This window comes from Nycticebus coucang, chromosome 8, assembly GCF_027406575.1.
Source record: "Nycticebus coucang isolate mNycCou1 chromosome 8, mNycCou1.pri, whole genome shotgun sequence".
Lineage (NCBI taxonomy): Eukaryota > Metazoa > Chordata > Mammalia > Primates > Lorisidae > Nycticebus > Nycticebus coucang.
In genome coordinates, this window is record NC_069787.1 from 76,733,050 (window position 1) to 76,747,233 (window position 14,184).

Here is a 14,184-nt window from a genome sequence, read left to right on the forward strand (position 1 = left end):
CCCATCTCCGGGTGGGCAAGGGACTTGAAGAGAAACTTCTCTGAAGACAGGTACACGGCCTACAGACATATGAAAAATGCTTATCATCCTTAATCATCAGAGAAATGCAAATCAGAACTATTTTGAGATATCATCTAACTCCAATAAGATTAGCCCATATCACAAAATCCCAAGACCAGAGATGTAGGCGTGGATGTGGAGAAAAGGGAACACTTCTACACTGCTGGTGGGAATGCAAATTAATACATTCCTTTTGGAAACATGTTTGGGAGAATACTTAGAGATCTAAAAATAGATCTGCCATTTAATCCTATAATTCCTCTACTAGGTATATACCCAGAAGTCCAAAAATCACATTATAACAAAGATATTTGTACCAGAATGTTTATTGCAGCCCAATTCATAATTGCTAAGTCATGGAAAAAGCCCAAAGTGCCCATTGATCCACGAACAGATTAATAAAATGTGGTATATGTACACCATGGAATATTATGCAGCCTTAAAGAAAGATGGAGACTTTACCTCTTTCATGTTTACATGGATGGAGCTAGAACATATTCTTCTTAGTAAAGTATCTCAAGAATGAAAGAAAAAGTATCCAATGTACTCAGCCCTACTATGAAACTTTATGGCTTTCATATGAAAGCTATAACTCAGTTATAACCTATGGGGAAAAGGGAGAGGGAGGGGAGGGAGGAGGATGGGCGGAGGGAGGGCAATTGGTGGGAGTACACCTGCGGTGCATCTTACAAGGGTACATGTGAAACTTACTAATGTAGAGTATAAATGTCTTAACACAATAACTAAGAAAATGCCAGGAAGGCCATGTTAACCGTGTGATGAAAATGTATCAAATGGTCTATAAAACCAGTGTATGGTGCTCCATGATCGCATTAATGTACACAGCTATGATTTAATAATAAAAAAAAAGAAAAATGCCAGAATATTCTGTTTTCCTAACAAGGCTTGCCCTCAAGATGAACTATTTTACCAGTCTAATCTGATGGTAGGGAAATATTTGACTCTATCCCCCTCTAGACACCCTGTCCCACTTTAAGGACTGAGAAACAGCACTTGTGAAGTTTTCACAGCACAGGCTAAAACTGCAACCTAATCATAGGACTACAGAATGCTCCCTCTCCTCCCAGGCTTTACCACATCACTACAAGCCTATATACTGGAGTTACGTTTACCATGGCCTGCTATTAACAAAAAAGTATAAGGGATACTAAAAACAGTTTGAAGATACAGAGGAAACATCAGAACCAGATTCAGACATGGCAGGGATGTTGGAATTATCTAAGCACAAATTTAAAACAACTATGATTAATATGCTAAGGGCTCTTATGGAAAAAGTAGACAGTATGCAAGAGCAGATAGGTAATGTAAGCAGAGAGACAGAAATTCTAAAAACATATGAAAAAGAAATGCTAGAGGGCGGCGCCTGTGGCTCAGTCGGTAAGGCGCTGGCCCCATATACCGAGGGTGGCGGGTTCAAACCCAGCCCTGGCTGAACTGCAACCAAAAAATAGCCGGGCGTTGTGGCGGGCGCCTGTAGTCCCAGCTACTCGGGAGGCTGAGGCAAGAGAATCGCTTAAGCCCAGGAGTTGGAGGTTGCTGTGAGCCGTGTGATGCCACGGCACTCCACTGAGGGCGATAAAGTGAGACTCAGTCTCCACAAAAAAAAAAAAAAAAAAAAAAAAAAAAAGAAATGCTAGAGATTAAAACTACTAACAGAAGAATGCCTTGGAATTAATGTTAGATACCAAATCACAGATCCAGGAAGCTCAGGAAGCATTAAATAGGATAAATGCCCCAAACCCCCACAAAACCTCAAAAAACCACACCTAGGCATATCACATCCAAACTGCAGAGAATTTAAGATAAAAAAAAAAAAAAATCTTAGGCTGGGCATGGTGACTTGTGCTTAGAATCCCAGTACTTTGGGTGGGCCAAAGTAGGAGGAGCAATTGAGGCCAAGAGTTGGAGACCAGCCTGAGTGACATAGTGAGACCCTGTCTCTACAAAAAACAGAAAAATTAGCTTGGCATGGTGGCCCCTGCCTGTACTCCCAGATACTCTGGAAGCTGAGGGAAGAGCACCACTTGAGCCCAGGAATTCAAGGTTGCAGTGGCCCATGACTGTGCTACTGTACTCCAACTTGGGCAACAGAGCAAGACCCTATCTCAATTAAAACAAATAAGAAATAAAGAAATCTTGAAAGAAACCCAAGGGGGAAATGCCTATAAGAGGAGCAAAGACATTGTAAGACTTACATCTGAGTTATCTTCAGAAACCAGGCAAGCAAGAGAGTGGAGTGAAATATTTAAAGCACTGGATTATTCAGGAGGGCCCAATTTAGTCACTTGGGTGAGGGAAGCAGGAGATTCAAAAGGAGAAGTGATGTGATGGATGCAGAATAGAGTTGAAGATGCTATGCAGGTCTCTTTGGAGAAGGGGCCGAGAGCCAAGGAATGCAGGCAGCCTCTAAAAGCTAGAAAGGAAAACAACAGACGCTCCCCTGAAGCCTCCAGAAGAAACTAGCTTTGCAGACACCTGAACTTTAGCCCAGTGAGACTGATTTTGCACTTCTGACTTCCAGAATGGTTAAGACAATAATTTGTATTGTTCTAAGCCATTAAATTTGTGGTAATTTGTTACAGCAATAGGAGACTAATATACACTCATGGATACTATTTTTTTTTTTTTTTTGTGAAGGCTAGTCAAGTGAAGCAGTGGAAGTGCAGAAGAACCAAAGGAATAATCTGTAATGGGTGGTGCTCAGTAAGTTGTAAACACCACTGCACATAGACCAGGTTTTTTTGGTGACTGTCTCACTCTGGAATGCCATGGTGTCAGCATAGCAACCTCAAATTCCGGTGTTCAAAGGATCCTCTTGCCTCAGCCTCCAGAGTAGCTGGGACGACAGGAGCCCACACTGTGCTTGGCTAATTTTTCTATTTTAGTAGAGACGGGCTCTTCCTCTTGCTCAGGCTGGTCTCAAACTCCTAAACTCAAGCGATCCTCCTGTGTAAGCCTCCCAAAGTGCTAGGATTACAGGAGTAAGCCACAGCACTCAGCCTAAGATTATTTAAGAAAAATTTTTGCCGGTTACTGTGGCTCTTGCCTGTAATCCTGGCACTCTGGGAGGCCGATGCAAGTAGATGGATTGAGCTTGAAGTTCAAGACCAGCCTGATGAGCAAGTGATCAAAAGAAAAAATAGCCAGGCCTATGGTCCCAGCTATTCAGGAGGGTGAGGCAAGAGATTCGCATGATCCAAAGAGTTCAAGGTTGTTGTGAGCTATCACGATGCCCCAGCAGTCTACCCAGGGAAACAAACTGTCTCAAAAAATAAAAAATGGGTTTTGTAGAGATGGGAACTTGCTAATTGCCCAGGTTGTTCTCGACCTCTGGTCTCATATAATCCTCCTGCCTTGGCCTCCCAAAGCACTCAGATTATAGGCATAAGCCACCACACCTGGCCCATTAGCTATATTATATTTGAACAATGGAATTTCATGCTACAGTGAGAGTAATTATTACTACCTGCAAAAAATGAACCACAGAGCTATATTGAAAGATGCCTGGCACAAAAAGAATATAAACTGTTAAGATTTCACTTATAAAGCTTAAAAATCAGCACAACTTATCTATGGATTTCTAAGTATGGCTGTGACAGTGGGTGGGGTTCATTGGAAGGGGCTCTTTGGAAGATTCTGGGGGTGCTGGCTATATGTGGTCACTGTGATATATCACACTGTACACATGTAACTTGCACATTTTTCTGTATTGTATACTTCAATAAAAAGTTGCTGAAGGATTTTGGGAAAAAATGTATTCAAAGGAAGATTTTTGGAAAAAAGTTAGCTTAAAACATTTTTAAAACAAATTCCTTGAAAAGATTGGTACAAAAATAGGTTCAAAGTTTAAACATGGTAAATACTAGGCTTTAAACTAAATCCCATATAGTGTACAATTTCAGGTAACAACTCAATTCCAAGGATTTTTCTAGTACATGTTTGATGTCGTACACACAGAATAGTTGGTTTACGCATGCAAACACAGCAGCAGATATATCAAAATATACCATGATACAGTCTGTACTTTTTTTCATTAGTTCCACTTATTTCATCAAATATTAATTTACAGAAAATCTGCACTGTCATAATTGCAGAACCCTTTCTGTTTGAAAGATTTTATCAGTGGCATTTTTTATCTAATATCAAACTGAATGTTTTTACACATTAATTTTTTTGTGTCTTTCCCACATGGAAACAAATTATTACCGTCTCATATTTTTGACATTAAATTATAAGGTGTCAATACTATTGTAAAACCTAATAGATTCTAAAGCTTTAATGAAAGGATTGTGCTAGATAATACAGGTATTATTTTCAAATACTTTGTTGAAAAAAATTTTGGAACATATTTTTAAGGGGCATTAATTTAAGGGGCAGTAACCATTTTTTCTCAACTATCTGAAATGACTCAATAGGTCAAATGTAGATGTATTCTTTAGATGACATCAACGCCTGTGGCTCAGTCGGTAAGGCACCAGCCCCATATACAGAGGGTGGCAGGTTCAAACCCGGCCCCGGCTGAACTGCAACCAAAAAATAGCCGGGCGTTGTGGCAGGTGCCTGTAGTCCCTGCTACTCAGGAGGCTGAGGCAGGAGAATCGCTTGGGCCCAGGAGTTGGAGGTTGCTGTGAGCTGTATGATGCCATGGCACTCTACCAAGGGCCATAAAGTGAAACTCTGTCTCTAAAATAAATAAATAAATAAATAAAATAAAAAAAACCAATGTGTTCTTGGGACACATTGAAAGCCGAATACTGAAAAGGAAGAATTAGTAACAAGTGTTACTACATATTGAGTTAGCAGTGTGTTAGTACATTTGCCAACCTTTTAAAACAGCTTCTTGCCATTAAATGATGATAAATGGTTATATTTTTATCTATTATGAACGTTGACATGAGATTTTACAATTCAAGACATGCCTGTGGGGAAGATGTACTGATCAAGGCAAACTCCAAAATTAAGGAACCTTATAGGACAGTGAATCTTAACATATATACATCTTTTAGAAACAAGATCAGAATGCTTAAGAATTCTATTAAGTCAAACATTTCAAACTACAGTCCTCCCTCTGAATTCATGGGTTTCATATCTGAGGAATCACCCAACTGCAGAATGAAACTATTTGGAAAAAAATTGCAACCACGGTGAACATATACAGACTTTTCTTGTCATTTTCTCTTCAATGATATAGTATAACAACTATTTATATAGCATTTACATTGAACTAAGTATTATAAGTAATCTAAAAGTGATTTGACATTTACGGGAGGATGAGCATAGGATATGCAAATATGATACCATTTTATATCAGGGACTTGAACATCCTTGGATTTTGGTACCCAAGGGAGGTCCTGGAACCAATTCCCCACAGATACCCAGGGATGACTATACTAACTAGTCTTATTAGCTGACAAATACAACTTTAAATATAAGAGAATGCAACAAGTTATTTGAACCTGAATGCAGAGAATAAATACTTTATTAACTGATTACAGTTGAAAGTCACAAACAAAAAAGGGGGGATATTAAGGCAAAGCCATATATATATATATATATATGTATAGACAAATCCAAAGACTGTTACCTCTTCTTTACATTTTAATAACCTCTGCAGTTTTCTTTTACACGTTTGAACAGTGTGCTTTCTTTTCCTCTCTATTAAATAAACACCTTGGCCAATCTTTCTAAATCATATTTTGATGACAACTTGCAGGATAAGTGATTGAAATGACAACTAGTGTATCAAATACTATCTGATAGTCTTCTTAGCATATGTGCGGTGGTACATGTGTGGTGGTGTGCAAAATCTGACAACTGATCATTTTCTTTTTAACAAAACAAATAATTTTTTAAAAAGTGATTTTAATAGTCTTAACTAAAATAAGACTGGACTTCCAAAACAGCCAAATGCCCAAATTACATATTCTCTGCCCTTCCCTAAACCCTCCTACATATTTTAAACAGCTTTTAGAATATGATCACCTGGTTGTATTCCAGATCTATAAATTTTGAGATTTTTCAAAATCCAAAATTACTTCCTTCTGCAAAATGGCAATGCAAATAGCAATGCTACATAATGTAGAATAATTTTTCTTCTGTTAGCTCCTTTTATAAAAATGGGCAACCATACACACACACAAGACATAAATTTAGTCCATCCGAAAAAGCACTCCAGCTCCGTGATTCCACTTTTGAAGGAAAAGGCAGAGGCAAGTTTACATTATCCCAGAAAACTGAATAAATGGCTTTATTTGGTATCTTCAAGAAGCTTCTCCTTCTGTAGGAGATGTAGGTGTTGTAGGAGAAACTGTAACTGGTTTTCGTGTAATTCTGTCTAGTTCTGCATGAACATCTAGGACAGGCTTCTGGCCTACATTAAAGGAAGAGAAAAGAAACAAGATTTAGATATAAACGAAAATATCCTTTTCACTAATGTCTCTTCATTAAAAAATTGCCAATGTGCCAGGTGCGCTGGCCTGTGTCTGTAGTCCCAGCTACTGCAGAGGCGAACGTGGGAGAATGCCTTGAAGTTCAAGACTGCCGGCACAACACAGCAAGATTCCATCTCTAAATTAATTAATTAAAAAAAAAAAAGCTGCAAGGAAAAACACCAAAATAGGAAGAGTGCGCTGGGCATGATGACTACACTATCCCAGCTACTCAGGAGGCTGAGGTGGAATGACTGCTTGAGGTCAAGAGTTCAAGACCAGCCTAAGCAATCTAGTGAGATTTCATCTCTTAAAAAAAAAAAAGAAAAAAAGAAAACAAAAGAGAAAGGTAGTGGTGCTGTACACCTCTAGTCCCAGGTACTCAGGAGGTCAGGAGACTGAGGCAGGAAGACTACTGAGCCCAGGTTACAGGGAGCTGTGATTACACCACTGCAGTCCAGCCTGCAAGACTGTGTAAGACCCCATCTCTTTCAAAATAAAACAAAACAAAATAAAATAAATTCCCTGGTTTTAAACACTGTGGAATCTGCTACCAAATGGAGGTAAAACTGGCACCTATCATTTAATCTCATAAAGTTGTTTTTTTCTTTTCTTGAGACAGTCTCATATGTTGCCCTTGATAGAATGCTGTGGCATCACAGCTCACAGCAACCTCAAACTCGAGGGCTTAAGCGATTCTCTTGCCTCAGCCTCCCAAGTAGCTGGGACTACAGGCACCCTCCACAACGCCTGGCTATTTTTTTTTTTTTTTTTTATTGTTGGGGATTCATTGAGGGTACAATAAGCCAGGTTACACTCATTGCAATTGTTAGGTAAAGTCCCTCTTGCAATCATGTCTTGCCCCCATAAAGTGTGACACACACCAAGGCCCCACCCCCCTCCCTCCTTCCCTCTTTCTGTTTCCCCCCCCAATAACCATAATTGTCATTAATTGTCCTCATATCAAAATTGAGAACATAGGATTCATGCTTCTCCACTCTTGTGATGCTTTACTAAGAATAATGTCTTCCACTTCCATCCAGGTTAATACGAAGGATGTAAAGTCTCCATTTTTTTTAATGGCTGAATAGTATTCCATGGTACACATAAACCACAGCTCGTTAATCCATTCCTGGGTTGGTGGGCATTTAGGCTGTTTCCACATTTTGGCGATTGTAAATTGAGCTGCAATAAACAGTCTAGTACAAGTGTCCTTATGATAAAAGGAATTTTTTCCTTCTGGGTAGATGCCCAGTAATGGGATTGCAGGATCAAATGGGAGGTCTAGCTTGAGTGCTTTGAGGTTTCTCCATACTTCCTTCCAGAAAGGTTGTAGTAGTTTGCAGTCCCACCAGCAGTGTAAAAGTGTTCCCTTCTCTCCACATCCACACCAGCATCTGCAGTTTTGAGATTTTGTGATGTGAGCCTTTCTCACTGGGGTTAGATGATATCTCAGGGTTGTTTTGATTTGCATTTCTCTAATATATAGAGATGATGAACATTTTTTTCATGTGTTTGTTAGCCATTCGTCTGTCATCTTTAGAGAAAGTTCTATTCATGTCTCTTGCCCATTGATATATGGGATTGTTGGCTTTCTTCATGTGGATTGAGTTCTCTATAGATCCTAGTTATCAAGCTTTTGTCTGATTGAAAATATGCAAATATCCTTTCCCATTGTGTAGGTTGTCTCTTTGCTTTGGTTGTCTCCTTAGCTGTACAGAAGCTTTTCAGTTTAATGAAGTCCCATTTGTTTATTTTTGTTGTTGTTGCAATTGCCATGGCAGTCTTCTTCATGAAGTCTTTCCCCAGGCCAATATCTTCCAGTGTTTTTGCTATACTTTCTTGGAGGATTTTTATTGTTTCGTGCCTTAAATTTAAGTCATTTATCCATTTGAATCAATTTTTGTGAGTGGGAAAAGGTGTGGGTCCAGTTTCAGTCTTTTACATGTAGACATCCAGTTCTCCCAACACCATTTATTGAATAGGGAGTCTTTCCCCCAAGGTATGTTCTTGTTTGCTTTATCAAAGATTAGGTGGTTATGTTAGTTTCATTTCTTGGTTTTCAATTCTATTCCAAGTGTCTATGTCTCTGTTTTTGTGCCAGTACCATGCTGTCTTGACCACTATGGCTTTGTAGTACAGACTAAAATCTGGTATGCTGATGCCCCCAGCTTTATTTTTATTACTAAGAACTGCCTTAGCTATACGGGGTTTTTCCCGGTTCCATACAAAACGCAGAATCATTTTTTCCAAATCTTGAAAGTACGATGTTGGTATTTTGATAGGAATGGCATTGAATAGGTAGATTGCTTTGGGAAGTATAGACATTTTAACAATGTTGATTCTTCCCATCCATGAGTATGGTATGTTCTTCCATTTGTTAATATCCTCTGCTATTTCCTTTCTGAGGATTTCATAGTTTTCTTTATAGAGGTCCTTCACCTCCTTTGTTAGGTGTATTCCTAGGTATTTCATTTTCTTTGAAACTATGGTGAAAGGAGTTGTGTCCTTAATTAGCTTCTCATCTTGACTGTTATTGGTGTACACAAAGGCTACTGACTTGTGGACATCGATTTTATATCCTGAAACATTACTGTATTTTTTGATGACTTCTAGGAGTCTTGTGGTTGAGTCTTTGGGGTTCTCTAAGTATAAGATCATGTCGTCAGCAAAGAGGGAGAGTTTGACCTCCTCTGCTCCCATTTGGATTCCCTTTATTTCCTTGTCTTGCCTAATTGTATTGGCTAGAACTTCCAGCACTATGTTGAATAGTAAAGGTGACAGAGGACAACCTTGTCTGGTTCCAGTTCTAAGAGGAAAAGCTTTGAGTTTTACTCCATTCAGTAAAATATTGGCTGTGGGTTTGTCATAGATAGCTTCAATCAGTTTTAGAAATGTGCCACCTATGCCTATACTCTTCAGTGCTCTAATTAGAAAAGGATGCTGGATTTTATCAAATGCTTTTCTGCATCTATTGAGAGGATCATGTGATCTTTATTTTTGCCTCTGTTAATATGGTGGATAACGTTTATAGACTTGCGTATGTTAAACCAGCCTTGCATCCCTGGGATGAAGCCTACTTGATCGTGATGAATGACTTTTTTGATGATAAGCTGTAATCTATTGGCTAGGATTTTGTTGAGAATTTTTGCATCTATATTCATGAGTGAGATTGGTCTGAAATTCTCCTTTTTGTTTGGGTCTTTTCCTGGTTTTGGTATCAGGGTGATGTTTGCTTCATAGAATGTGTTGGGGAAGATTCCTTCTTCCTCAGTTTTCTGGAATAATTTCTGCAGTACAGGAATAAGCTCTTCCTTGAAGGTTTGCTAGAATTCTGGAGTGAAGCCATCTGGACCAGGGCATTTTTTGGTTGGAAGATTTTTTATTGTTTCTTTGATCTCAGTGCTTGAAATTGGTCTGTTCAGGAGCTCTATTTCTTCCTGGCTGAGCCTAGGGAGAGGGTGTGATTCCAAATATTGATCCATTTCTTTCACATTTCAAATTTCTGGGCATAGAGTTTCTGGTAGTATTCAGAGATGATCTCTTGTATCTCTGTGGGATCAGTTGTTATTTCCCCTTTATCATTTCTGATTGAGGTTACTAGAGATTTTACTTTTCTATTCCTCGTTAGTCTGGCCAATGGTTTATCTATTTTATTTATTTTTTCAAAAAACCAACTCCTTGTTTCATTAATTTTCTGAATGATTCTTTTGTTTTCAATTTCATTGATCTCTGATTTGATTTTGGATATTTCTTTTCTTCTACTGAGTTTAGGCTTAGATTGTTCTTCTTTTTCCAATTCCATAAGATCTCTTGTGAGATTGTTGATGCGCTCTTTCTGTTTCTCGAATGTAGGCATCAAAAGCGATGAATTTTCCTCTCAAAACTTTGCAGTATCCCACAGGTTTTGGTAGCTTGTGTCTTCATTGTTGTTATGCTCAAGGAAGTTAATGATTTCCTGATTTATTTCTTCCTGCACCCATCTATTATTCAACAGAAGACTGTTTAATTTCCATGCCTTTGGGTGGGGTCGAGCATTTTTGTTAGAGTTCCACCTTTAGTGCCTTATGGTCTGAGAAGATACAAGGTAAAATTTCAATTCTTTTGATTCTGTTGATATTTGTGTCCCAGGATATGATCAATTTTGGAGAATGTTCCATGGGGTGATGAGAAGAATGTATATTCTTTATCTTTGGGATGGAGTGTTCTATATGCGTCTATCAAGCACAGTTGTTCTAGGGTCTCATTTAAATCTCTTATATCTTTGTTTAATTTCTGTTTAGAGGATATGTCCAGCTCTGTAAGAGGAGTGTTAAAGTCCCCTGTTATGATGGTATTATCAGATATCATAGTGCTCAGACTGAGTAAGGTCTGTTTCAAGACTCTGGGAGCATTTAAATTGGGTGCATAATTATTTAGAATTGAAATGTCTTCTTGTTGTATTTTTTCCCTTGACCAATATAAATTGACCATCTTTGTCTTTGACTTTAGTTGCTTTAAATCCACATGTATCTGAAAATAAGATTGCAACTCCTCTTTTCTTCTGAATTCCATTTGCCTGAAAAATTGTCTTCCAACCCTTGACTTGGAGCTTTAATTTGTCTTTTGAAGCCAGGTGTGTTTCTTGCAGACAGCAAATGGATGGCTTGTGTTTTTTAATCCAGTCAGCCAATCTATGTCTCTTCAGTGGGGAATTCAAGCCATTAACATTTATTGAGATAATTGATAAGTGTGGTTGTATTCTATTTGTCTTATTTTGTGAGAGTCCATTGGTTAGTTTTATCTTTTACATCAGTGTGGAGGTTAGGTTCTGTTTAATTTCTGAGTTCTTACTTTGCTGCTCATCCATTGTGGTGGTCAGTATGCATAACAGGTTGAAGTATTTCCTGTAGAGCTGGTCTTGTCGTGGCAAATTTCCTCAATGTTTGTATATCCGTAAATGATTTGATTTCTCCATCAATTTTGAAGCTTAGCTTAGCAGGGTACAGAATTCTGGGCTGGAAATTGTTCTGTTTAAGTAGATTAAAGGTAGATGACCATTGGCTTCTTGCTTGGAAAGTTTAATTAGAGAAGTCTGCAGTCAGTCTGATGGATTTGCCCCTGTAGGTCAACTGGCGCTTACTCCTGGCAGCTTGCAGAATCTTTTCTTTTGTCTTGACTTTGGACAGGTTCATCACAATGTGTCTTGGAGAAGCTCGGTTAGAGTTGAGGCGACCTGGGGTCCAATAGCCCTCTGAAAGCAGTGTGTCAGAATCTTTGATGATATTTGGGAAATTTTCTTTTATAATATTCTCTAGTATGGCTTCCATTCCTCTGGGGCATTCTTCTTCCCCTTCTGGAATTCCTATAACTCGTATGTTGGAACGCTTCATAAAGTCCCATAATTCTGGCAGTGAACGTTCTGCTTTCTCTCTCTTCTTTTCTGCCTCTTTTACTATCTGAGTTATCTCAAGAACTTTGTCTTCTACCTCTGAAATTCTTTCTTCTGCATGGTCTAACCTGTTGCTGATACTTTCCATTGCATCTTTAAGTTCCCTGATTGACTGTTTCATTTCCTTCAGCTCTGCTATATCCTTTTTATATTCTTCATATCGTTCATCTCTTATTTGATTCTGTTTTTGAATTTCCTTTTGGTTATTTTCCACTTTATTAGCAGTTTCCTTCATTGTTTCCATCATTTCTTTCATTGTTTTCAACATGTGTATTCTAAATTCCCTTTCTGTCATTGCTAACATTTCTTTATAGGTGGAATCCTCTGCAGTAGCTACGTCATGGTCCCTTGGTGGGGTTGTTCTGGACTGGTTCTTCATGTTGCCTGGAGTTTTCTGCTGATTCTTCCTCATGAGCGATTTCTTTTATCTGTTTCCTTGCCCTAATTTTCCTTTCACTTCCTCTTGCTCTTTAAGTTCTCATGCCTGTGGAAGTTGCGGGCGCGTTTAGACGGATTGAACACACGCGACCACTTGCAGGTTTTCCACTGTTTTAGTCCTCCTCTTGGGGTCCAGAAGTCTCTCGCTGACTCCCTGTATCCTCTCAGGGGTGATGATAGGCAGATCCCACCAGCCAGAGATGCCTGGAGTCCTATCTCCCCAGACTCACAGTGCCCAGATGCAAAGAAGCTGTTACTCAGCTGCCATCTTGCTCCACCTCCTCGCCTGGCTATTTTTTTGTTGCAGTTGTCATTAAGGTTTAGGAGGCCCGGGCTGGGTTCTAACCAGCCTGCCTTGGTGTATTTGGCTGGCGCCCTAACCATTGAGCTACAGGCACCGAGCCTCATAAAGTATTTTTAAGAAAGACACAGGACAATAAGAGCAGTAAAACAGGCTCAGCACCTGTAGCTCAAGCAGCTAAGGTGCCAGCCACATACACCAGAGCTGGCGGGTTCGAATCCGGCCCCGGCCTGTCCAACAATGACAACTACAACCTAAAAATAGCCAGGCGTTGTGGCAGGCGCCTGTAGTCCCAGCTACTCGGGAGGCTGAGGCAAGAGAATCGCTTAAGCCCAGGAGTTGGAGGTTGCTGTGATGCCATGGCACTCTACCCAGGGCGATAGCTTGAGGCTCTGTCTTTAAAAAAAAAAAAAAAAAAGAACAGTAAAAGAAAAATAGCAACAAAATTTTGGAATTTGGAAAGATGATGAATGAATGGTGGTAAGGATGTGGGTAAACTGGAGCCCGCATAACCTGCTGATGGAAATGTAAAATGGTATATAGCATTTTGGAAAACATTTTGGCAGTTTTTCAAAAACTCAAGAGTTACCACTCTAAGAGGTAACTGTACTCTTAGATATTTGCCCAAGAGAATTAAAAACTTGTGTCCACACAAAATGAATTTTTCAGCAGCATTATTCATGGTAGTCAAAAAGTGGTAGTAGTCAAATGTCTACCAACTAACGAATAGATATATTTATACAATGGAATATTATCAGCAAGAAAAAGGAATGAAATACTGATACATCCTACAATGTGGATGAACCTCAAAACATTATGTTAAAGACATACATTGTATTTCATTTTATAAAACGTCCAGAAAGGCAAATCCATAGAGACTGACAGCAGATTAATGGTTGCCTGGCCTAAGGACTGAAGGGATAGGAGGGAAGAAGGTTCAAGGTTTCTTTTTAGGGAGGTAAAAATGTTCTAAAATTAGACTATGGTGATGGTCTACACAATTCTGTAAAGATACTAAGACCGCTGACTTACACACTTTAAATGATATATAAGTTATATCTCAATAAAGCTGGTTTTTTAAAAAGTGACTTGCTCCAGGGAACTGTACCTGACTTTTTGGCAGATGGTGGTAAACCACTGCTTCCACCTCCAGCCCCACTTCCAGGGCTGCCACCACCAACACCAGGGCCTCCAGGAGAGCCAGTCTTTTTACTCAACAAACTATTGAAGAAATTTGCCAGGACACCTTCACTTGTAGCTCCAGCTACAAAACAAAACAAAACAAAACAAAAAAATTAGGTTTTTCCATAAATTATTATAGTGATCACGCAGAAAAATAAAAGCTGTAAATTTTAAATTCAAGTCCAGTTTGACATTTTGAGGCTAATTTCTCTATTCTATCCATATATTGAAAAAAATGAGTACACTTTAAAAGAATAATTATTTAAACATTAGAATATAGTTTTTATTTTTTATTTAATTTTTTAATTTTTTTTTTTGAGACA

The 14,184-nt window shown here is 38.8% G+C and overlaps 1 protein-coding gene across 1 annotated transcript in view; it reads right to left on the minus strand.

Moving 5' to 3' along the window:
* Positions 1-6,295: 6,295 nt before the first annotated feature.
* Positions 6,296-14,184, minus strand: part of DYNC1LI1 (dynein cytoplasmic 1 light intermediate chain 1) — a 40,085-nt gene continuing 32,196 nt past the window's right edge. The window contains exons 12-13 of the mRNA XM_053599586.1: positions 13,788-13,943; positions 6,296-6,451 (exon numbers count right to left, since the gene is read on the minus strand). Coding sequence (XP_053455561.1) covers positions 6,342-6,451; positions 13,788-13,943 — 266 coding nt within the window. The 3' untranslated portion in view covers positions 6,296-6,341. The remainder of the gene's footprint in view (positions 6,452-13,787; positions 13,944-14,184) is intronic.